We start from the raw sequence: 22,826 nt of genomic DNA on the forward strand, positions 1-22,826 counted from the left end.
TGCTTAGTGTGTATTAACGTCTTGTATTAACCCACTTAATCCTCACAAGAATCCTATGAGGCAAACACCTGTGTCACCCCCATCTTACAAATTTGGAAACTGAGGCACAAAGAAGTTAGATAACTTCCCCAGGATTGCAGAGAGACATCAGTATCAATCAACCAGGTGTGTGCCAATCATATGTACTCATGCACACGGTAGGACATGCACAGTCACTCCATCATTCAGGAAATACCTCGGAAGGTTTTCGATCTTCAGGTCTGGAGCACGAGCCTCTCCTGTGCTGGGATCGGGAATTCTGTGACCAAGTAGTTGAGAGGCCTAAAGACAAATAGCCAAAGAGAAACAATTAAAAGTACACAAATCACTGTGTGCCACAGGGTTTTGGTGTTTTTTTAAGATTTTATGTACTTGAGAGAGAGTGTGCGCACCCGTGAGCACACCAGCAGGAGCAGAAAGGAGGGACAGGGGGGCAGACTCCCTGCTGAGCAGGGAGCCCCAGGCTTGATCCCAGGGTCCCAGGAACACAGCCGAGCTGAATGCAGATGCTTAACCAACTGAGCCACCCAGACGCCCCCACAGGAGCTTTTTCGACCAAATTCAGCAAGGCTCATCTCAGCACCTCCCCACGACATACGCCACAATGCTCCTCCACACTCCCAGTACTTACTTAAACCACTCACTTTCCAGAGCAGGCTTAACAAGGTCACTCCAGTCCTCACTGTGTAGCCCAGGCACAGCACACAGGAGGGGAGGCCTTTTAAGAGAATCATGCATGTGGAGCCTTCATCTGTAGGCCTACACTTCTTAGGAGGTTCAAAGTCTCTCACACTGTTCAATACAATTTGGAAAACATTTGACTGAGTTTTCAGTAAACTTTCTAAATGCTAGATCATATCTTAAATCATAATGCCACTCCCAAAACATGAAAAAAAGCTTTGACTCCACAGAACATAAAAACTTAGCATGCCCTGGAACGGGGAAGCTCAGACTACACTAGACTAAGTGCTATGGCCAAATAACTTGTAAAACTGCCTACTCCCCTTTCCCCCAAAAAATGCCAACTGGCTCTTTTCTGTACCTTTCTTCCACAACTAATTAATCCTGTTATCCAGCCTCTCCTCCGCCAGGCCACAGAATCTGGAAGCCCTACCAGGGCACCCATGTCTCCTAACTGCCACTATGTCTAAGCTCCTCTCAGGCTAAGACGTCTTGGCAGCACCAACTCCATCCTTTTTTTTTTTTTTTTTGGTTTTGTTTTGTTTTATTTTAATGTTTTTTTATTATGTTAGTCACCATACAGTACATCCCTGGTTTCTGATGTAAAGTTTGATGATTCATTAGTTGCGTAAAACACCCAGTGCACCATGCAATACGTGCCCTCCTTACTACCCATCACCAGTCTATCCCATTCCCCCACCCCCTTCCCTCTGAAGCCCTCAGTTTGTTTCTCATAGTCCATAGTCTCTCATGCTTTCATTCCCCCTTCTGATTACCCCCCCTTTCTTTATCCCTTTCTTCCCCTACCAATCTTCCTAGTTCTTATGTTCCATAGATGAGAGAAATCATATGATAATTGTCTTTCTCTGCTTGACTTATTTCACTTAGCATTATCTCCTCCAGTGCCGTCCAATGTTGCAGCAAATGTTGAGAACTCATTCTTTACCAACTCCATCCTGCTCGAGATGCTCCCTCAGCCTGGGTGGCAATTCTCTTTCCTGTTGTCTACTCGGTGGTCCTTCAGTCTTCTATGAATCCTGTACACATTAGCGTTTCTCCTTCTTACTCCAAGTGTTCTCCCCAGGGAGTGCTCATCCCTGCCATCGGTCTTCCCAATGTGTCCAGGAGACTGTGAGACTTGCATTCCCACACTCACCTCCCTGCCAAGCTCCAGGTCCATGTTCACCTTCAGGTAAGACATCAGCTCAGGGTTCTTTAGGTCAATCAACTCAGCACGATAAAAACTGGACTCAACATTTTACCCAAACCTGTTATTCCTCTTCCATTTCTACTTTGATGAATACCACTACCATTTCTACTAGAACTCAGAAATCTAAGAGTCACTGGGATACATCCCATCATTGGCCAAGTTATATTCACTGGAACTAATACCTCAGAATCCCAGCCTCTTTTCTCCCCACCGACCTCTGCCTCCTGTCACTTGTTTTATGGGTCAAATGCAGTGGCCTCCTGTTTGTGGGTACCATACCACCACCAGAGTGCTGAAACAGCCCTCACAGCTGTCCCCAGTGGGTGTCGAACTTACTCATCACTCACTTCTACCCTGAACACATACTGTACTGTTTCCCAGAAATTAACAAACCTCCGCAAAATAAAAGCCCCATACTGGAGCGAACTGCCATTCCACCAGTAAAATCATTTGCCACTCAAAGAGGAAGCTTTTATCTCTGTGGATTCCAGAGACAAGGGACACAGAATCAAAGCACCTTTAAGACCTTGGAGACATTAAGAAATAGATTTTGCACATAAGCCTATCATCGGATTTGCAATGACTGAGACTAAAGAAGATTTCCAAGCTCCTTTCTGACACAGAAGATGTGGGTACTACCCTTGGTCACCAGTTCTGAAGGTTGTTACTGGGTCAACTGACTGCTGTTAGGTTAGCAGAATTACATTTCCTACAGGTGGCCTGTACTGTTCAGTAAATATTTTAGAAAATTCTTCCTTAAAGAATAATAAGTATGTCTCTTTAGACTCCAATGAATGAGAATGTTTCACTCCAAAACTGAAAGAAATATTCTGGGCACATAGGGGTGCGAACCCAACTCGCAGAAGTCCAAAATCTGGTCATCAGTGGAAAAAGGAAAGACAAAAGCTACATCAGGAACCTGGAGAGGAAGGCCCATAGTCCATGTCTTCAGACCGGCCTCTTTTCACCCTCTGGTCCTACAGGCCCTCCTCCGGCCAGCCCACAGGCTGAGAGGAGAGACGGCGAAGAGTGCAAGCAACTCTAGAAGGATGCCCAAGTCTTCATGGAGGGGAAAGAAGATACACGGCAAAAGGGCATGGTCCCTTTTTTTGAATTATATAAATATAAGAAAACCACAAATTTTAGAAGAATCATTCCATTGCTATACTTTAAGAACGAACACAGAGTGAGGGGAGGTGAGTCTTTATAATCAAATATTTTCGAAGTTAAAGCAGAAACAAATTTGCTCATTTTTTAAAAGTTTTATTTAAGTGGTATCTACACCCAGTGTGGGGCTCAAACTCATGACCCCAAGATCAAAAGCTGCATGCTCTTCTCTTTTTTTAAAGATTTTATTCGTTTATTTGAGATGGAGAGAGCGAGCACAAACGGGCGGTGGGGAGGAGCAGGCTCCCCGCTGAGCCGGGAGCCTGACATGACTCGGGGTCAATCCCAGGACCCTGAACCACCCAGGTGCCCAAGAGTCACATGCTCTTCTGACTGAGCCAGGCAGGTGCCCCCAAATTTGCTCATTCTTGGTTTTTGTGACACTCTTGCCTCTTCTTAAATATCTGTCAGAGTCCCTCCCAGGTAGTGTCCAAGGTTCCCAGGAAATGCACAGCTTTGCTGGCCAAGAACACAACCCACATAATGGCAATCACTTAGAAACTTTTTCTAGGGCTGCTTTTATATTCTTGGAAATGGTGTCTGTACCACATTTGCTTTTAAAACCAGGTATCCGAAGATACTACAAATTTGGTGTTATCCAAGGGAAACCATGGTCCACCCAGAAATAGTCTGTTCCTCTTCCTTCTAATTTAATGCAAAAGGAAGAGAAAAAGTAATCTATTAAAAACTCACTCTGCAGAAAGGTAAAGACTGGGGAAAAGGCAAAATTTAAATTATCACTGACAAAAGGAATGTTCATAAAAGCCAAAAGCCAGTAATCAGCCAAACAGCCACAAACAACCTGAATGAGTAAACATATGATGGTATCCATACAATTTATTACCCAAATTATGGTATATCCATACAATGGAGCACTACCCAGCAATAAAAAAGAGAATGAGCTACTGATAACACACAATATGATGCTGCAATCGTTCTGTGGAATGGAAGAAGCCAGACAAGGAGTACACATTCCATCATTCCATTTACACAAAACTCTGAAGATATAAACTAATCTATAGTAACAACGTAGATCAGAGATTAACTAGGAAAAAAAGAGGATTATCTTGAGTGTTATGATTTCATGGGTACAAACATTTCAAAATGCACCAAAGTGCATACTTCAGATGCACACAGAAAATAATTGATGATTTTCTATCATCCATTAACAGTGAAGGAAAGAATAACGCTCCCATTTTACTTCACACACGTAATTTGTATAAAACCTAAACTTTGCTGAACGAGGTGAGAATCTGGACAGAGAACTAGAGGATCCTTTCATGTCCAACAGCACACACTTGCTGCTGGTGGTCTTTCTGGTTTACTTGCTTTTAAGCACCGTCAAGAGCCATCAGGCACAAGACACAGGTGACTATTTACAACATATGGTATACCTGAGTTGGTACTGTGCACATAACAGATTCTCAAAAAAAAAAAAAAGAAAAAAAAACTTTAAGTGGAAAAAAATGTAGTGTTGTTGAGAACAGTCATGCTCAAGAAGAATCAGCACCACCGTAAGTCAAGATCTGAAGGTGACAGGCACCAGGAATATACCTGTTTTACTTAGTAGAAGACAGGTTTCGTTTTGTTTTTAAAGACTGATATATTTATTTATTTTAGGGAGAGAAAGACACCACATAAGAGCACAGGGTGGGGGGAGTGGAGAGAATCTCAAGCAGATGCCCCACTGAGAGAGGAGCCCAATTTTGGGGAGGAGGGATCAATATCAACCCTGAGATCACGACCTGAGCCAAGATCAAGAGTCGGATACTCGGACGCTCAACCAACTGAGCCACCTAGGTGCCCCTAGAAGACAGGTTTATTTAAAAAAAAAAAAAAAAAGATAGGCTTCTGAGTTCTAGGAAAACGAGGTCATGGAAAATAAAGCAAAAATGCATTTAAAGACAACTTGCTGGGGCCATGCCTCCAGTCAGGAATGCACCAACATCTACAGAAACATTCACAGAAAGCCTACAGGCCAGAGACTCAAGTTTTGACGGAATTATACCAGTTCTCTCTACAGCCATGCTCCCTCCAAGGAACCTCCCAAGTGGTCAAGAAGCTCCCAGAATATTATTCAAGCAAAAATAATTTGCATCCCCTTTTAATTAAAAAAAAAAAAAGGTATGTTACAGAACTTTTTTTGAAGTATGTTGGGTGAAAACAAACAAACCAGAACTGAGAGTATTTGAAATACCACAAGGACCAAGAGATAGTGATTTATGCTACAGCAAAACACTAGCCACCCGTAAGTTCTTAAAAACCATGTGCTAAGATTACACTTGTTCGGTGCTGCATTTTGTTTTTGTCTTCAGAAAGTCAACATTTAATGGCAAACTAAACTAAGAATATGGCAAGTAAAATTTTTATTTTCTTGTTGCTTTCAGGAGTTAAAAACTCTAAAAATATGCCAATCATGTCTAAAATTACTTTATTGCCCATACAGAAGACAAGATTACCTAAAGTTAAGTCTACTCTAGTGACAAGTTTAAGTGACTTTAAAAATTCTGGACATGTACACACCATTTAAGAACAATTCTCTATTAAACACTGGAAAGAATGAATAGAGAAAACATTTTGTTTTAACATCCCCAAACTCCCACTAACAGAACTTTGTGGGGTAACAACAAACGCTGTAAAAGCCTCCCAGATCACAGCCTCAGGAGCCTGGCTCCTGTACATGCACAGAGCGCTGGGCCGTTTTCAGGTCCTACCAGGCAGGCATCTCAAACGCTCTCCTTTGAAATTAAAAATAGCCATGCTTCTTGCCCTAGATCTAAAATAAGGAAAAACCTCAAGAGTAGACTTAATACCCACTGCACACACTCCACTGGTAACGTGTGTGTGATAAGCCAGGTTGCAGGGCGCATGCGAGGCTCAGAAATTGGAATCAATGGTCTGGGTGTTCACCACAAAACGCAAACTGTGAGAGAACCTCACCACTGACCAAATACCAAATCTGCTATTTGTCTCCAATACTGCATTGCTTCTAGACACTAAATAACATGCTGCTGTCTTCAGGAATATCAAACTAGCTTAACAAAGTAAGGCACTTAGGACCAACGAGTACCAAAGAGTCCAGCAGGTCAACTGGTGTCACAAAAGTGCACAGACCCAAGACACGCCCCTATGCATTACTTCAAAGCTAGGGACAGCCCTGTGCAAATAAAGCACTGCTGTGGAAATTCCCACTCTAAAGTAAGCAAATTTAATGTAGTTATGAACTATTTGCTCTAACTGCATGACAGGAGACAAGACTCTAATGTAACTGCTGTTTCTAGCAGGGGCTGACCCTACACCTACCACAGCTCCCCCATCCCAGCATCACTTAGCTCCGCGGTCCAACTCACTTCCTCATTCCAAAATACAAAAGCTTAATACATATATTCAAAACACTGGCTTAGGAATGTTGCAATATAAATACGACTTGGGCCTTCCACGAACTGACACACCAGTGTTTCAGTTAGCCGGCGCTCCTGCCGATGTCCGTGTCCAACAGCTACAGAAGACTAGTCCGCGGGCTAGATCACTCTGTGCTGCTGCTCCTCAAGCCCAAGAGGATGCCCGCTCTGCCGGTCAGTGTCAAAGCCAAGCCACAAGTCGGGTCTGAAAAGGGGCAAAGCCATCTCTGTGTGCCCTGAGGAGACACGGATTCAGGACACGTTCACGTTCTGCAGTACTTGAACCAAAAATCCCTGCATTTCAAGAATGCCTACACAATCCCTTAGCATCACAAGATGCAACGGATGGGGGGAAGGAACAAATTAACAGTATAGCCAAACATAAATGGAAGTGGAAGCAGAGTTAACTTTTATGCAAAAGAGAAACCACCAAAGACTTGCATGAAGGTCACCAAGCACAGCCAATCGAATTAAGAAAATAAAGGCAAGTTATCAAAACATGTAAGGGAACTCCTTAAATGCAATGAGACATAAAGAGGTACAAGGCAGAAAGTATGTTTCATCCACTAAAATTCTGCTCTCTTCATTGTTTATCTGTAAGCTGGAGAGCACCCAGAAAAACAAAAGTCCTCCTATAACTTTATGTTTACTACTCATCAACCTGAATTACCAAATGCAAAATTAGTAGTTTTGAATTTTGCTCAGCACTCTTTTCTGCACATTCATCATCACAGGTGATGGAGCAGAGCTCAGCTGGTAAGTGGAGAAGACGGAATGTTTCAGGGCCAGTACAGGTGTGGAAACTAGGCGACCAAGGAGGGTCCCCAAGGTACCTGGTTCCAGACCCCCAGCAACGCTCCAGGCCTTCCCACAGGGAACTCAACACAGCCCTGACATTTAGGAATTCAACAGGAAAAGGAAGCCCTGCTTCACAACTTCAGGAAAAACTTTAAAAGTACCAGCACACTTCTCCCATTATTTGTTAAAAATCAGTCAATCAATTAATTAATTTCCCTCTGGGTCTTTGAGAGGTACATTTAAAAACAACAACAACAACAAAAAACCAAAGACATCATTTACATTTGGCTCCCTTATCCTAGCCAAAGATCCCATATTCTGAAAAGAGAAAAAAAAATGTGCCAAATGGACAGTATTCATTAAATAATATTTAATTCTTGCCTTCCTTTATAGGAAAAAATAGAAGGACGGTGATCAGAGCTGTTAATTGGCCTGAGATAACAATCCATAATTCCTGCCAAAAGAAAGGACACTCAATGCTTTAATTAGGCTCTGCAGCTTTACTGAAGATAAAAATGCAATCTCCTTCAGGTTTTGGAAATACTGATAATAGCCGGTGAAGCCCATTCCCACATTTGCCAAAACTCCTAAGGACAGAGGATCCTGGGCTGGGAGCAGGAAATGAAGGGCTTGTTTCCCTGGGCACGCCCTGGCACAACATGTAACTTCAGAGACTGGTGAGGGCCACCCAGTCCCAGGAGTCCAGCAATTACAGACACAGCCTGCAGACACCCCAATGCTACTTCATCCAACTGCAGGGCCAGCCCTCCACAGGGCACCTGGAGAAAGGCTTCAGCAACTCCGACTGCAGCTGGATGAGGGCTTGCACTGGCACAGAAAATGCCCATCCATCCCCAACTGTAAATACCACACTAGTATTCCCCTGGATCAGGCCAGAAAACAAAGCAAAGGACTCCAGCCCAGAGGTCAGCAGGGCCCAGCCGTGGCTGCGGCTGGTGTTGTGGCCCCACGCTGACGTCTGCAGCTGCCTCTCCTCCACTTGGACAAGTTCTGCATTGGGCTGGGAACTGCTGCCAAAATTCTGTCAGGGCTGCAGGCTGGAGAGGCTGGGGAGTGGCCACTGCACAGACCCAGCCCTTCTTGCAATCAGTGCTTTCCAATTGCCCACACCCACCTGAGGGAGGGCCCAGTTCTGTGGCCCCAAATGCAAGGGTAGAAAGCACCCCATTCAGGCCACCACGGGCTTACACAAAAAGATGGGCTCCAATACAAATAAGCTGGCTGGTGCCAGAGGCCTATGCTATGAAGCAAGTGCCCTCGGAGAGGGTTGGAAAGGGTATTGCATGGTATGGGTATGTACATACTTTTACAAGCTTTGGCATTCCAAGGGTTCTTAATGAGAGCTGTTTGTTTACTGTGATCATCATCTACCGTAATTACCAAATCATTAAGCCTGGACAGACAGTACAGTCCCAAAGCATCAACATATGCTTCACACTGAACCAACTATATGACAAAAGGATAGCCCGCCTACCTTCTACCAGAGCTATCATGATTTCCACACCTAGCCTGGAGAAGGACAGAACCCAGCATTGTGGTCTACCTAGTTTAACCCTCCAGTACTCTAGAATGCTCCGTCATGCTCTGCCTCCACCTTCCTCAGGGAGGCTAGCACAAATAGGAATGTACTAAGAGGAAGAAGAAAATGGCTGTCACACCACTAAGGTGACTTTTGATGGACGCATTTTGGTGAATTCTGGGCACGCTCTTCCTCCTTTTCTAATAAGAGTTCTAGGTGGAAATTCCTATTTAGATGAAACATCTGGTCTTCTAGGGCTGTTGTGTGCTTAACTGTGTCCCCCAGAAAATACTTATGCTGAGGCTAACCCCCAGTATCTCAAAATGTGACTACATTTGGATAAAAGCCTTTAAAGGGGTGATTAAGTTAAAATGAGGTTATTAGGGGGGCACCTGGGTGGTGCAGTCGTTAAGCGTCTGCCTTCAGCTCAGGGCGTGATCCCAGCGTTCTGGGATCGAGCCCCACATCACTCCTCTGCTAGGAGCCTGCTTCTTCCTCTCCCACTCCCTCTGCTTGTGTTCCCTCTCTCGCTGGCTCTCCTGATGTCCTTAAGAGGAAACTTAGACACAGACGCCAAGGATGCACATGTTCAGAAGACCATGTGAGGGGGCGCCTGGGTGGCACAGTCGTTAAGCGTCTGCCTTCGGCTCAGGGCGTGATCCTGGCGTTCTGGGATCGAGCCCCACATCAGGCTCCTCTGGTATGAGCCTGCTTCTTCCTCTCCCACTCCCCCTGCTTGTGCTCCCTCTCTCGCTGGCTGTATCTATCTCTGTCAAATAAATAAAATCTTTAAAAAAAAAAAAAAAAGAAGACCATGTGAGGACACAGGAAGAAGGCCAGCCAAGGCGAGAGGCCTCAGAAGACACCACACTTGCTGACACCTTGATCTCAGACTTCCAGAACTGTGAGAAAATAATTAACCTGTTGTCTAAGCCACGCAGTCGTGGTATTCGTTATGGCAGCCCAAAAAGACCAACACAAGGGCTTCAGGGGTGGAGCCTCTGGGCGGCCGAGGAGAAGAAGACTGGGCCACGGTCCAGAACTGCACTGTTCAATGTGGTCATCACTAGCCACTGAAACTTCTTTTAATATGCATTTTAATTAATTAAAATTAAACAAAATCTTAAAACCCACCAGAGCTCCTCAATTACAGCAGATTAGAACATTTCCATCCTATTGGGCAACTCTAGACCAGAAAGGGGAAGGCTCTAAGTCTGAGAGAACGTTCCAGGAGAACCTTTCTTTTCTTTTCTTTAAAGATTTAAAGTCATCTCTATACCCAATATGGGGCTCGAACTCACACGCTCCACAGACTGCGCCAGCCAGGTGTGTCCATGCAAACCTTTTCTAAACCAGCTCTCTCAGGGAAGAAATGAAGCAGTAACAAGAGCACACAGAGTGAGTACAACCTGTTGCTCAATGACAAAAAATATATTAAAACAGGACTCTAGGCCTTATATTAAGCATTATTAGTATGTGAAAGTAATTCATGAAACCTTCTGATTAATTCTGAACCTAAAAAAGCAAGACTTTTTAAAAATTGCTGCAGGACAAAATTGTGTATTCGAGCAAACAGCAAGCATTTATTGAGTACTTATGGCTCCTGAGGACACTCTGATAGGCACCACAGGGGGCAGAAAAGAAGTATCTCAGCATGTTTTTGCCTCAAGGAGTAAAAAAGCCTAAGTAAATATCAGAGGAAAAAAACAGGTAGTGAGGGCTGCATACAGACAAGCACTAAGAAGTTCAGAAGCGTCCCTCAACGGCTCTCCCAAGTGGTCTTAACTGCCTGTGCCTGGGCACAGACCCTCAACACCTTTCCCTGAAATAAAAGAAAAGCCCTGCTCTCTGGAGCCCCCAATCCTCCGTGTCTACCCTTCCCTCACCCAGTTAACTGTTTCCCTGTGCCAAACATCAGCAGCTCCCACTGTCTGTCCCCCAAGTCCCAATCCCTTAGCTCCTCAAGCCCAGCCCTTTGCAATCTTGTCACAGCTTACCATTCCATGTACCCCGAACACCCAACACTCTTCCTATAGCCACCCAATCCACATCCCACTGCCCCACGCCTGTCCCCAAAGCTCCCCAACAGAATGCCATGTTTGAGTTCTTCTGGTTTTCATGTTTCTGGTCCTTCCCCCTATGTTTCTCATGGCTGTCAATGTGGCCACCTTTAGCAGCAAGCCTTGCTGTCTAATTTACAGCGTTTACTCTGCTGAAGACTTCAAGTCTAGAAAACTAAAAACAATCCTGTCTGCCTAAAAACTATTTCAGCCTTCAGGACCTGCCCAAATTTCAATCCTGCGTTTCCCTGGCCCTCCTGTCAGGCCCTACAAATACGCGTTTCCACCAAGCATCGAAAAGACGTCTCTATTACCCCCTAATGAGTTTCTGTCAGAGCTGGATTTCATATTATGTCTAAGACAGAGTTCCTTGAAAGCAGACCTAATACCTTTCCTATCATGCAGCAGAGCAAGCAGGTTTCTCAAGTTTAATCTGTAACCTAAAACATAAGCTAACAGGCTGGAGCTCAGGCACGGTGCTAGGTACAAAATTTCCTTGTTATCTGAGAGGAGCTCTTCAAGTAGTATGTTAACTTCTCAATACACAGAAGCTGTATGACATTTATTTTGACTGCCTGGAAGCCAACTAACTTCTGGTTCTCAACTGCACTGTGAAAATATGAGGATGCCCGAGAGCAAGGATGAAGGAAGTAGTCATATTAAATACAATGACGTTAAAAATCAAGTGAAGAGCATGGCCTCTCGACTTACTAAAAACCTATACTTAACATCCTCACATCACACTAGGCAGTCTTCAATCTTCTTCTGTATCAGGTTGGACTAGTTGATAATTAACTGGCTTCGATTAAGTTCCCTCTTCATAAATACCAAGTCTAAGGGCCACAAATGATGTTTAGGAAAAACAGACACACCAGTGACTCTTGGAACTGGATTATTCGTCCTTGGATAACAAACCAGAAGCCTGAGGAATGCCCGCCTGCAGTCAACCTTACCAGAAAGACTTGGTTACAGACCTGTAGTACCACTCTCAGATGTGATTCTCCAGGCCTTGGCCTTCTGACCTGCCTGATATGCGAAGGGCCTCAGCTATTTAAAACATCACATTAAAAAATCCTGTTTTTACACTGACCCAAACCCGGGTAGGCTCCAAGAACAACAAAGCAGGACTTACTGCCATTGTCGTCAGAATCCTCACTGCTGCTGGGAAGGCGACCTCGTTTCATGATCTCCCCGGGAAACAGCAGGCAGCCTGCAAAGCAATGAGACAGCACTTAACCCAAGATGATAATACACAATCATCAAGTTGTGCTTCAGATGGCAGCCCAGGATTTACAGCATACGAAAGCAAACAATCGGCTTTAAGGAGCATTTGAATTGTAAACAGTAAAAAGACCAAAGACACATAATTAGGTGCAATCATTAACAGAACAGGTTCAAAAAGGAGGGGGGGTGGGGAAGTCTCGTATCAGTGGGTCTCCCAAAGGTGCCAGGTTTCTCTCTAGTTCCAGTGACATTATCACTACAACTACTCCAGGAGTCTTTTTAGCGGACTGGCGGCAAGCACTGCAGAAAAAACCCATGGCAATGAGCACAGCGCTTCCTCACCACAGACAGATTCAAAGTTTACGCGTGTGTATGGGGGATGGGGATGAGGCTGCGCCTGGATGTGTGAAGACTGACACTGCACTGGGCATGATTATGCTTCTCAGGCAAATATTGCTAAAATAATCCTAAAAGCCAAATAACCTCGAGTTCTAGTTCTAGGAACAAAATAAATGGGGTATTAGGAAAGCAAGTATCTCCTCCAGCCATCTCCAACCCCTCGGCATTCACAGCTCCAACAGGAAGGGACAAGACACAGTATCTGATCCAGCCCCCTCCCCTTTACTCTTGAGGAAACTGAAGCCTAAAAGTTTAAGCAGCACCTTGCCCAAGGTCACACTGTATGTGAGAGCTTTGAATTCCAAATCCAATTCCACTGAACTTCACCCAACTCCTTATAACCTGGTTCAACCTACCCTAGCCAGACACCTGGCACATCTTTCTGATTCCATCCAGGTGATAACAGGCCTCCAGAATCACCAGGTAAGAGAAAGACTCTACTTAGGAAAGAGGACACTGGACCGAGATTAAAAGCCAGTTAATGAACTAATAAAGATGGATTCCCTGGTCATATTCACACAGGCAGCTCTCTAAAGAAATCCAAAAAGCTTTTCCAAACTGAAATTACTGATCACCCTGACATTTTTAGGAACTTGATCTTACTGCAGGGCAATGATTACCGATGAGAGAGGAAGGCTTTTCAAGTCAGAAGTACCCATTCAGCCCCTCAAGAAAAGTACATCCCAAGCTCCCCCTCAATGGCAATCAGAGCATTAGAATGTGGTGTGTTTCTCACAGCCTGGAGCACAAGAATGGTGTGGATCAAAATGTGGAGAACCACCGTGTTACAACAAGACAGAAATTAGAAACCCAAAGCTCCACTCTAAATGGACCTATTGAAGAGCAGACCAAAAAAAGCAGAAAACCCATCATACAGTCTGTTCCCACCTGCAAAAGAGACCTGTATGATTGACTCAAATGTTCAGGCCCCTAATCTACAATTCCAAAACTTTATATTTTCTTTCTGAGACACCAGTTACGGTTTGTGGGTTTCTGTTCACCAACTAATTCTTCAAAAACATTAATAAAAGGATTTAGCAAGTTGCAGCCCAGACATGAGTTGTGATCTGGGTCATGGGCTATCTTGTGCGCTAGGGTTTCACACTGTGGGGCAGGGTCACAGTCCTAGAACCCACCCACCCCTTTTCTGCAGAGCCCCATTCACCCATAACTAACACCCAGCAATCTATAACTTGGACTGGGGCAGGCCCATTCCAGTCAGAAGCTTCCACGCCAACAAACATCTGTGGCCAACTCCCTACTTGGAAGGACTGTCTGCCCTGCCTGGTCACCACATACCAAAAACACCAACTACTGATAGTTCAACACTCCTCCAACCTTCCAGGGAGGGCAGCCCTGCTTCCCTTCCAACAGGAGGCACAAGGACAAGAGGGAAAAGCAAAAGACCACTCCTTCCTAACAACAGCTTCAGCTCCCCAAAGCCTATTACACCAAAGAGCTTGGAAGGACAGACGGACGGACGGACGGAAGGAAGGAAGGAAGGAAGGAAGGAAGGAAGGAAGGAAGGAAGGACGGACTACCTAAAGAGAAATTCCTTAAAAGTTAAGGGTGTGATGTGACACAAGAAGGATGGAGCTCCCACCTCAGGAACGGGTGTGAGAACTGAGGAGGAGAAAGAGGCTAAGAAAGCCCAGGAAACACTCCCCAAGCTAGAAACAAGAAAACCAGTACTGATCACTTCTCCATTGCTTAGGACAACTTAATTATCTAAATAGAAGAGCCTGAAGAACTCAGCATCTTTTTCAATCAAAAATCTTCCTCCTAGCCTTCAAACACAACTGCCGGAGAAAACACCCAGTTCAACAGTCACTAAATGAAAAATGCAAGCATTGGCCAAAATAGAATGATGCTCCTAGACACACATAAACACTCTCTCAAGCAAAATTATGCAAGTAAAAAAAAAATAAAAATAGTATTTTCCTCCTAACGAATTCCATTTTCATCCACCCTGAAAGATGTTGAGAAATGAAGGTTGAGAATGCTATATTGTACTTCTCCAGGGAACCTAATAATGGGGGTGATAATGGGGGTTACGGCACAGAGGAAGTTCCTCCTCTGTTGCTCTAATATACTTAAACCTTGACATCAGGCTGATTTATCTCACCTGGGGTTACTTGCGATATCAAGGAAACAAAGTACATGTTAGTATCTTTAAGATACACAATACGGGGGTTGTAGGCTTCAAGCATCTGTCCAATAAAAGCCAGTGTGGGAAAGAAAACAGAGGGCCCTCTTCATCATTATCTTCGCTGACTCTTTTAGGGCATGGCTGCTTATTATCTAGACAACAGTGGAGTAAGTAACAATTAATTAAAACTCACAACACTCCAGAGAAAGCACAAGAAGATATAATAGTGTATAATGCATCCCACGAACATGTGAATACTGAATCTACTAGAGGGCGCTGGAGAAAAACTTTTCCTGACCTCGTGGAACTCCTGGTCTGGTTGAGGAGCGAGACAAGTCAACAAATTCAGAAATGGTTAGTGCTTGACAGTGGTAGACACAAGGCTCTGTAGGAACAGAGGGTGATGGGGTCAGGGAAAAATTCCCTGAGCAGAGTCCTAAAAAACAAAGGGGAGGTAGCTGCAGTGGAAGCATGACATTTTAGGCAAGCATGGTAATATACAACACACGTGTAACCTACCATATTCTGTACAGCACCTTCACATCCAGAATCTATTTGTTCATTTTTTACTAATATACATCCCTTTCTACCTCTGATCCAACTGCCAACCCTTACTGATTCATAATGTAGGACTCTTTCAAGTTCCCCTAACGTTGCCTCACAGATTTGTCTTCAAACACCTGTATCTGGATAGCTTTAAGCACCTCCCTTCCATTCTCTGTGCCTATAATCTCTTACCCCTTCTGATTACAAGAAATTAATCCTCTCTAATAGGTGACCACATCAAGTCATTCCCTATACTACTCTCTCCCTCTGTTGTACGCTTACAAAATGGGTCCAACCAGAAACTCAGAGGTTTTCTGACAACTTGCCCCTCGCAACTCTACCAAAGTGTCTCTCTTAACATCTCCCCCTCAGCTAGGCTTGCCTCTGCTGGGCGAGGCCTCTTTCCTTTCTCAGCCTCTGTTAATGGTGGCTTCTTTGCCCTTTTCTCCCTACCCCCCAATCCCACCTCTTCTCAGGGCCTCAGCACAAAGCCACTAAGCATGGTTCCTCATTCCAATTAAAAGCACTTACATTCTGTACCACTCATTCCATCTCTCTTCATTCAGAATTTTTTCACCCTTTTATTTTCTTTAATAATCAATTCTTGCTTTGTATCATCACTTAAATGTTCCACAGATGTGTGTCTCTAGAAATTTATAGAGTTCTTCAGAACAGAGATCCTCGTTAATTAAATATGAAAATAAGACATCATGGAGAGGGTCCTGAGCAAAACAGCCTCTAGGACAGCTCTAATAAGACACACCCAGAGCTCTGGGTTGTCCTCACCCAGACATTCTGCTTGGTTTCATCAAAAATGACTTAAAATGATGCAATTTACAGGAGCCTGGAGTATCCATTTGCCACGAGAAGCAGAACAGCTAGGCAGATAAAAATACTAATTACCAGGCATTTGGACTTTGTCCAAAGAGAGGAAGACTACCTAGGAAGCCTGATTATAATAAGAACATTGCCTGGAAAGTCCATGTAAGAGGGGTCATTGGCCAAAGAGACCCCAGATGGAGGCGTCAAGTGACAATCCTTTGGCACCTCCGCTGCAGGGAGGGGCGTGCCAAGACAACCAGACACGTGTGGTGACTGCTCAGGGTACACCTACCACCTTCTCAGGAAGCGCAGGCACTATTTATGTGGCCATCCTTGTGGACATTACATGCAAATCCCTTTCCTTCACACAGGTTAAAACTAGTAGATTAACTAATATATTAATTTGATTAAATTTGTACTGAGTTGGATACCTGAGATATGGTGAACAAGATATAGAATGGCCCAAGGGAATATACAGTAAGCAAATAACTAGACAGGGAGCTTCACTGTGATAACTGCTATAAAGGTTACGGGATTACCATTCATGGATTATGGTGGGGCACAGGATACATAAATGAGATAGCAAAGTACCTCAAAACCTTGAAATGTAGCTTTCCTCAAGACTGAAACTGGGGGGAAAAACATCAGCATGCCCAAAGTTAAGAGCAGCCACAAGCTGAAGGAATCCATCCCCAAGGTGGCTCAGGAATTTACCGAAAAGTGAACAAGTTCAGTGACCTGGGTGTGGTCCCAGGGAGGCATGACTGGTATGTGATTCTGAGGAAGAAAGAATGAGAAATGACCTCAGGGATAAGGAGCAAACGGGTTTTACAAAAGAGTAACATGATTAAGAATTTGAGGATGTTTATTCAATGCGATTCCTGGGAAAGATCTGAGGAAAACAAACTGTCCAGTTACTAGAATTACTCTCTGTGGCATAACAGGGGCCATTTATCAGGCCATGAACTCTACAGTTATAAAAGGATTACACCCTAGCGATTTTAATTATCTTATGGCTCATATGTAGAAAGTCTGGTTTCTTCCTCAAAGTATCTATTTTATCCATTATGTTTCATTCTTATTTCACTCTCAAGAAGTTCTAGAAGGCACTCAGTTAAACACCACTAACTACTTCTCTATGTTATCACCTAATGCAATGCTATGTATTAAAATAAACTATTATCGGAAGCCGGGGATGTACTGTATGGTGACTAACATAATATAATAAAAAATCATTTAAAAAAATAAAAATTAAAATTAAATTTTAATAAAATAAACTTTAAAAAAATAAAATAAAATAAACTATTGGATGAATGACTGAGTTCTCATACACAAAGCGTATCTTACGCTCACTCGGCTTTATAGAATTTTGAGATGCTTTCACTTTAATATCTAATTGACCTTTAACTGGAGTTACTTCTGTTGTATTATTTTTAAAGATTTATTTAATTGAGAGAGAGAATAGCACAAGCAAGAGGGGCAGAGGGAGAGGGAAAGAGAATCTCAAGCAGACTCCCCACTGAGCACAGAGCCTGCCACGGGCTTGATCTCAAGACCCTGAGATCACGACCTGAGCCAAGACCTGAGCCAAAACCGAGAGTAAGACTCTCAATCAACTATGCCCACGAGGAGCACCCTGTCGCATTATCTTCAAATTTACTGGTGTCCTTCCATTTTCTGTCAAAGTTAATCTAATACCTAAATGTACTATATTTAAAAATATATTTAGAAAATGTGTAATATAAAAAGGTATATGAAGGAGAATATTTCAGACACCAACTCATCTTTAATAAAAAGCATTTTATAATGAGCTACTTCCTTTCTGTTTGCTAAGTTCATACAGTTTGGGTATTATTTTTAAACATTATGTAACTGATACGTTGGTTCCTAAGTTACTGAATACCCCCCATAGAAAAACACTTAATTTTCTTAATAAATCACCTTCTTATCTTCCATGGCATACAGAATACCCACTGTAACAAAGTATCCAAATATAATAACGATCTGTACTTCATAGTAATTTTCTGTTCCTCAAATGAATGTGAAAGAAATCCAGCTGATTTCTTACCTGTTTTTAAAGACAACAGTAATTGCTCAGAAGTTTTCACATTGGCAACATTATCTAATTCATATGCTCACTGAGAGTCTAAAAATACTACTGTGACTATAACTCAAATCCAGCTTCCTCACTTTAAGCAAAGGGTTATATCTGGTTTAAAAAAAAAGTCACATATTTGATGTAACTGACAAATGGCTTAGATCTTAAGTGTTAAAGTTTTAACCTTATCCAAATATTTCAAACCCCCCAAAATGGGAACTTTTAAAAATGTCCTTTATAATGTCATACATCAAAATCTGTTTAAAAAATGCTGCCCAAGCTATTATAGAGCCTTTGTGAAAATGTCACACTTGAAAATATTTAGTGGAAATTTCAGCAACAAATAACCACCTCTCCCAAAAAAGACTGTAACTGACCAGATTATTTATTCGTACAAACATTACTAATAAAGCCCAAGTGCTATAATGCATTAGTTCACTGTAAATTCTTCATAAATTTTTGTAAACTCAGCCTTTAAAAGTCAATAAAAACATTTTTCAAGATTTTAAAGAATTTATAAATTTGAATGGTTCTAAATGAATTACAAGCAGCTCCCATTTGCCAATTTATAAATAATCCAATCCCTGCTTATGAGCTCTAAAAACAATCAAACCCCTCACAGGTCTCTGTAATCACTGACTCAGAGTTAGCAACTGAAGAGCAGCTATGACAAAACATTGCAATCATTTGTATTTAGAATTTATTTGTTTTAACTTCCCTTGACGTGGGAATAAAGGAATTCACACCCAAAAAATAAAGGCAGTCGGGTCACCTCAGCCTCCAATCTTGAGCTTCTATCCCTACTTCCATCTACTCAGAAGTCTCTTCTGTTAGACCTATATGCTCAGATACGGAAAGATGCCAAAGACATATTAAGAAACACAAGCAAACTGCAAGGGGGGAAAAAGCCCTGAAATATAGGTCCATTTACATATAAAAAGGACAAAGGAAGAGAATATATACACACACCAATTGCTTGCATATTCATGGAAATTTTCTGGAAGAATATAAAGGATATTAATAATGCTGTTTATTTCTCAGAAATGTGACCAAAGTATTCAGATAGAACGGGATGAGAACTTTTCTCTGTCTCACCTTTTATAAGACTTTAATTGCTTAGCCATTATACTGTCCTACATTTATAATAGGAAAGATTAAAAAATAGTAAAGTTTTAAAATCCAACACTTTCCTTCCCTGCTCCTCACTCACCATATGTACTAGATTCCGGGAGCACAACTTCTGAGTCCCATGTGAAGCATCAGTCCACAATCAGCAGCCATCAATGAACTATACTCCACCCCTTCTTAAGATGAGGTACAAAAGGCTTATGCCTGCCTTCTAAAAAATGTTTGATGGAATAGTACAGAAAAGAAAAAAGCAGAAAAGGTAGCAGGATAATACCTATTATCACCCACTCATTATTTACTCAGAAGCAAAAGTTTTCAAAATACGTAAGAACAGCCATTACCAGTAGCAGGTCACTAAAAATATATGCAACGAGAACAGGAAAAACTAACCTAGACAGGAAAACTAGGGTTTAAACTACCTTTAAAGAATAAACACTCCACTTCCTAACCATTGCAAGAGTAGTACTATTTTGGAAAAAAATAAAAATTAAAAAGGCTACATTCCAGAGATGGCTACCAAATAGGCCATTTCCTCCACCCATGGCAGGCATGGTTAATAAATTAGGTCATTCTTTTCCACAAGCCCAGACATGACTTCAGAATCCTTCTTAACACAGTGCTACCACTCAAGTCAGAATTTATGAAATAAAGCCTATTTGCCCCATATGTCCTACCCCTCTTCACACTTTTTTTTGACAATTTACCAGGGAAAACTAAAAATTTTTCCCTTAAGTACTTACTGAAATCGAAGTTGTGTACCAGTCTGTCTCTGAACCGAATTCTACTTTATATAACATACACACACAATCAGGTCAAAGTCTAAACGTCCACTGAAGGGTAACACTTTAGAAAAACCGTATGTTAACAGGAGATATTTCTGCATGAACCAAGGTAAGGAGTCCACAAACCCTTATTCAGCCCACGGAAGACTAAGTCAATAAATGCAAAGTGTCTACAGGGTAATTTTAAAAGATTTTTAAATGCTTAAACCAGATGTTCTTATACAGGATATACAAAAGCAGCTTCTGCAGAAACCAGACTCAACCCGCTAATGACAATCACACTGTGCACAGATTGAAATGCAGCTGTTTTGAGGAACTTTGTTCCTTGATTATAGCCGGTTGTCAGAAACTATCAGTTACCACTAACAATGTTAAGTCACCAAACATTTTTTAAAGTACTGTTAAAAAGGAAAAAAAAAAAAAAAGGCTCCCAATGTTGTATATTAGAAGACCTAGACAGCACACTTAACAAAAACCGCATTTACATCTGAGTTCCGTATGAAAACAAACATTATCACAATTGTACAAGTCTTGTTATTACGGTCACTGACACATAAAGATGGTCTCAAAACCCAGCAACAAGGTCTGGAAAAGTATTCTGAGTTTAAGGCTAAAAGAGTCTCACCCCAAGGACTGGGTCTACAGGAAATCTTCCCAAAAGAAACCCATAAAATAATGGCTGCAGTGCTAGAAAACATTTCAGAGATAATTTAATCCACTTTTCCTAATTTTAAAGATGAATACACTGAATTCTGGAGAAGTTAAGCAGCATGAGCAAAGACCCACAGATCTAGAACAAAGCCAGTCTCCAAACAAAAGACCAGTTCCCGAGGTGACTGGGCATTCAGTGCCAGCCACCTCCTCCCAGGTGCCCAGACCATGGGCTTCTCCCCTCCTAGACACCAACTGTGATTTAGAGAGATGCTATCTAGATTAAGGCGGCGTACTATATATTATCAGGGAGCAGACAACTAAAATATAATCAATGAAAAACAGTCTGTTAACTTAGAAACTGAAACATGGTTTCCTGGCAAGCTGCTATGAAGACAGTTGTAAATGCCATTCTGCCTGGTGGAGCATACAAAAGGTAGAGCTCCAAGAAGAGTGTGCTGGTAGTTTCCTCAACACTAATCACAGGGGGTCTGAGTCCTCTGAGCAGCAGGCATTAGCTTCTGGTTGGCAGGACACACACAGTCTGCTTGGAGAGAGGTTATCTCCCCTGTGGGGAACTCCAGTCTATAATGCATAGTCCCCTACCCGGGGCTTCTTGGCATGGCCCCCCTGGAGGGTGACTACCTAAGTGTGCTTTCCCAGGTACACAAGGGCTCATGGTATAAATTCTATCCTCAAAAGGGATCTAAGAGCCAAAGAATTAAGAACCACAGTCCTCAGACGAGCAAACTCCCCCTCTATTTATCAAACCAACTTCTGATTTCAGCTTATTTCAGGTTCCTACCAGAAAGGTAACTTAGCCCCAGCAGGAATAATCTGGTGACCAGGTAACGGTGAGTCTCACTATGTTCATTCATTTACCTTTTGTCCAGTGACTGCTTTCACACTTACAATAGCAGAGTTAAACAGTTTTATGAGACCATCAGACCCACAAAGCCTAAAATATTTACTATCTGGCCCTCTGCAAAGAGTGTACTCATCTCTGCTACAAATCAACATACTGGTAGGATGTTTATAAACCAGCATTATGTATGTTTAGTGAAATGTGAATCAATGACCAGGTTCTGGGCAAACAAGTGCCTTAAATTTTACAAAGTTAAGGATCAGACACACCCAATCCTTAAAAAGTTTTTAACTAGAACAGGTTAGACTCAAAAGGGGAGAAGAGGGATGGGGATGCTCTAAGCAAATCAAATAAAAGCCATGTGTGGAAACATGTGAATTTTTCTCAAACCCCTGAGACACCTACTTGGAGCCAGTGTACACTTTTAAGCCAATAACCAATAAGAAAAAAGAAAAAAAAAAAAAGACTGTTCTAGACAGGCATTTTAACAATACATGGTTAATAGTGATATAGAAGTATCAGAGAGAAATCATAAAAAGAAATCACCAGAATTTAAACACTAAACTGGAATCCAGTTCACATTTACATTTACAGTTACATTTAAAAGTATCCCCCAAATCCCTGAAATGGCACACAAATTTCAGTGCAACTCAATTTTTCTGGGGAAAGGTTCCACAGATCTCAGATCTCAAGTGTCCTTAACTTTAAAAAAGTTACAAATCACCAGTACTCAGCCTCCACATCTTAAATGCATCACTATATTTCAACACTGAAATAACTGATGCTTGTAAAGATGACCATGAGTAATCAAGAAAAAATCTTAAATCATATTTAGTATACCTGTGTTAAACAAAAGCAAACCATGCAACTCAGCTCCAACTCCAGCAACTTGTTACCATTGCCAATTCTTGCTCCTTATTCTGGAGTAAGGAGTAAAGAAAAAAACATACTCATTCTTCCATTTGGACTCTTACCACTAAAATCGTCATTTAAAATCAGTGCTAAGAAACAGTCTTAGGGGGATTCCTGGGTGGCTCAGTTGGTTAAGCATCTGCCTTCAGCTCTGGTCGTGATCCCAGCGTCCTGGATCAAGCCCCGCATCCTGGATCAAGCCCCGCATGGCGCTCCTTGCCCAGAGGGGAAGCCTGCTTCTCCCTCTGCCTGCTGCTCCCCCTGCTTGTAGGGGCACAACACTCTCTCTCTCTCTCTGACAAATAAATAAAATCTAAGAAAGAACGAAAGAAAGAACGAAAGAACGAAAGAAAG

The 22,826-nt window shown here is 42.4% G+C and overlaps 1 protein-coding gene across 11 annotated transcripts in view; it reads right to left on the reverse strand.

Annotated features, from left to right (window-relative positions):
* The window catches only part of JADE1 (jade family PHD finger 1), a 57,211-nt gene that overhangs the window by 28,263 nt on the left and 6,122 nt on the right, over positions 1-22,826 (reverse strand). For 9 of the 11 annotated variants that reach the window (XM_034661606.1, XM_011232663.3, XM_011232664.3 and 6 more), the window contains exons 2-3: positions 12,029-12,106; positions 236-321 (exon numbers count right to left, since the gene is read on the reverse strand). In XM_034661606.1, coding sequence (XP_034517497.1) covers positions 236-321; positions 12,029-12,034 — 92 coding nt within the window. In that variant the 5' untranslated portion in view covers positions 12,035-12,106. Of the gene's footprint in view, positions 1-235; positions 322-12,028; positions 12,107-19,344; positions 19,710-22,826 lie in introns of those variants that run through there. The other 2 variants (XM_034661603.1, XM_034661609.1) reach the window with 2 other exon arrangements.

Source organism: Ailuropoda melanoleuca, chromosome 5, assembly GCF_002007445.2.
Source record: "Ailuropoda melanoleuca isolate Jingjing chromosome 5, ASM200744v2, whole genome shotgun sequence".
Taxonomy (NCBI): Eukaryota; Metazoa; Chordata; class Mammalia; order Carnivora; family Ursidae; genus Ailuropoda; species Ailuropoda melanoleuca.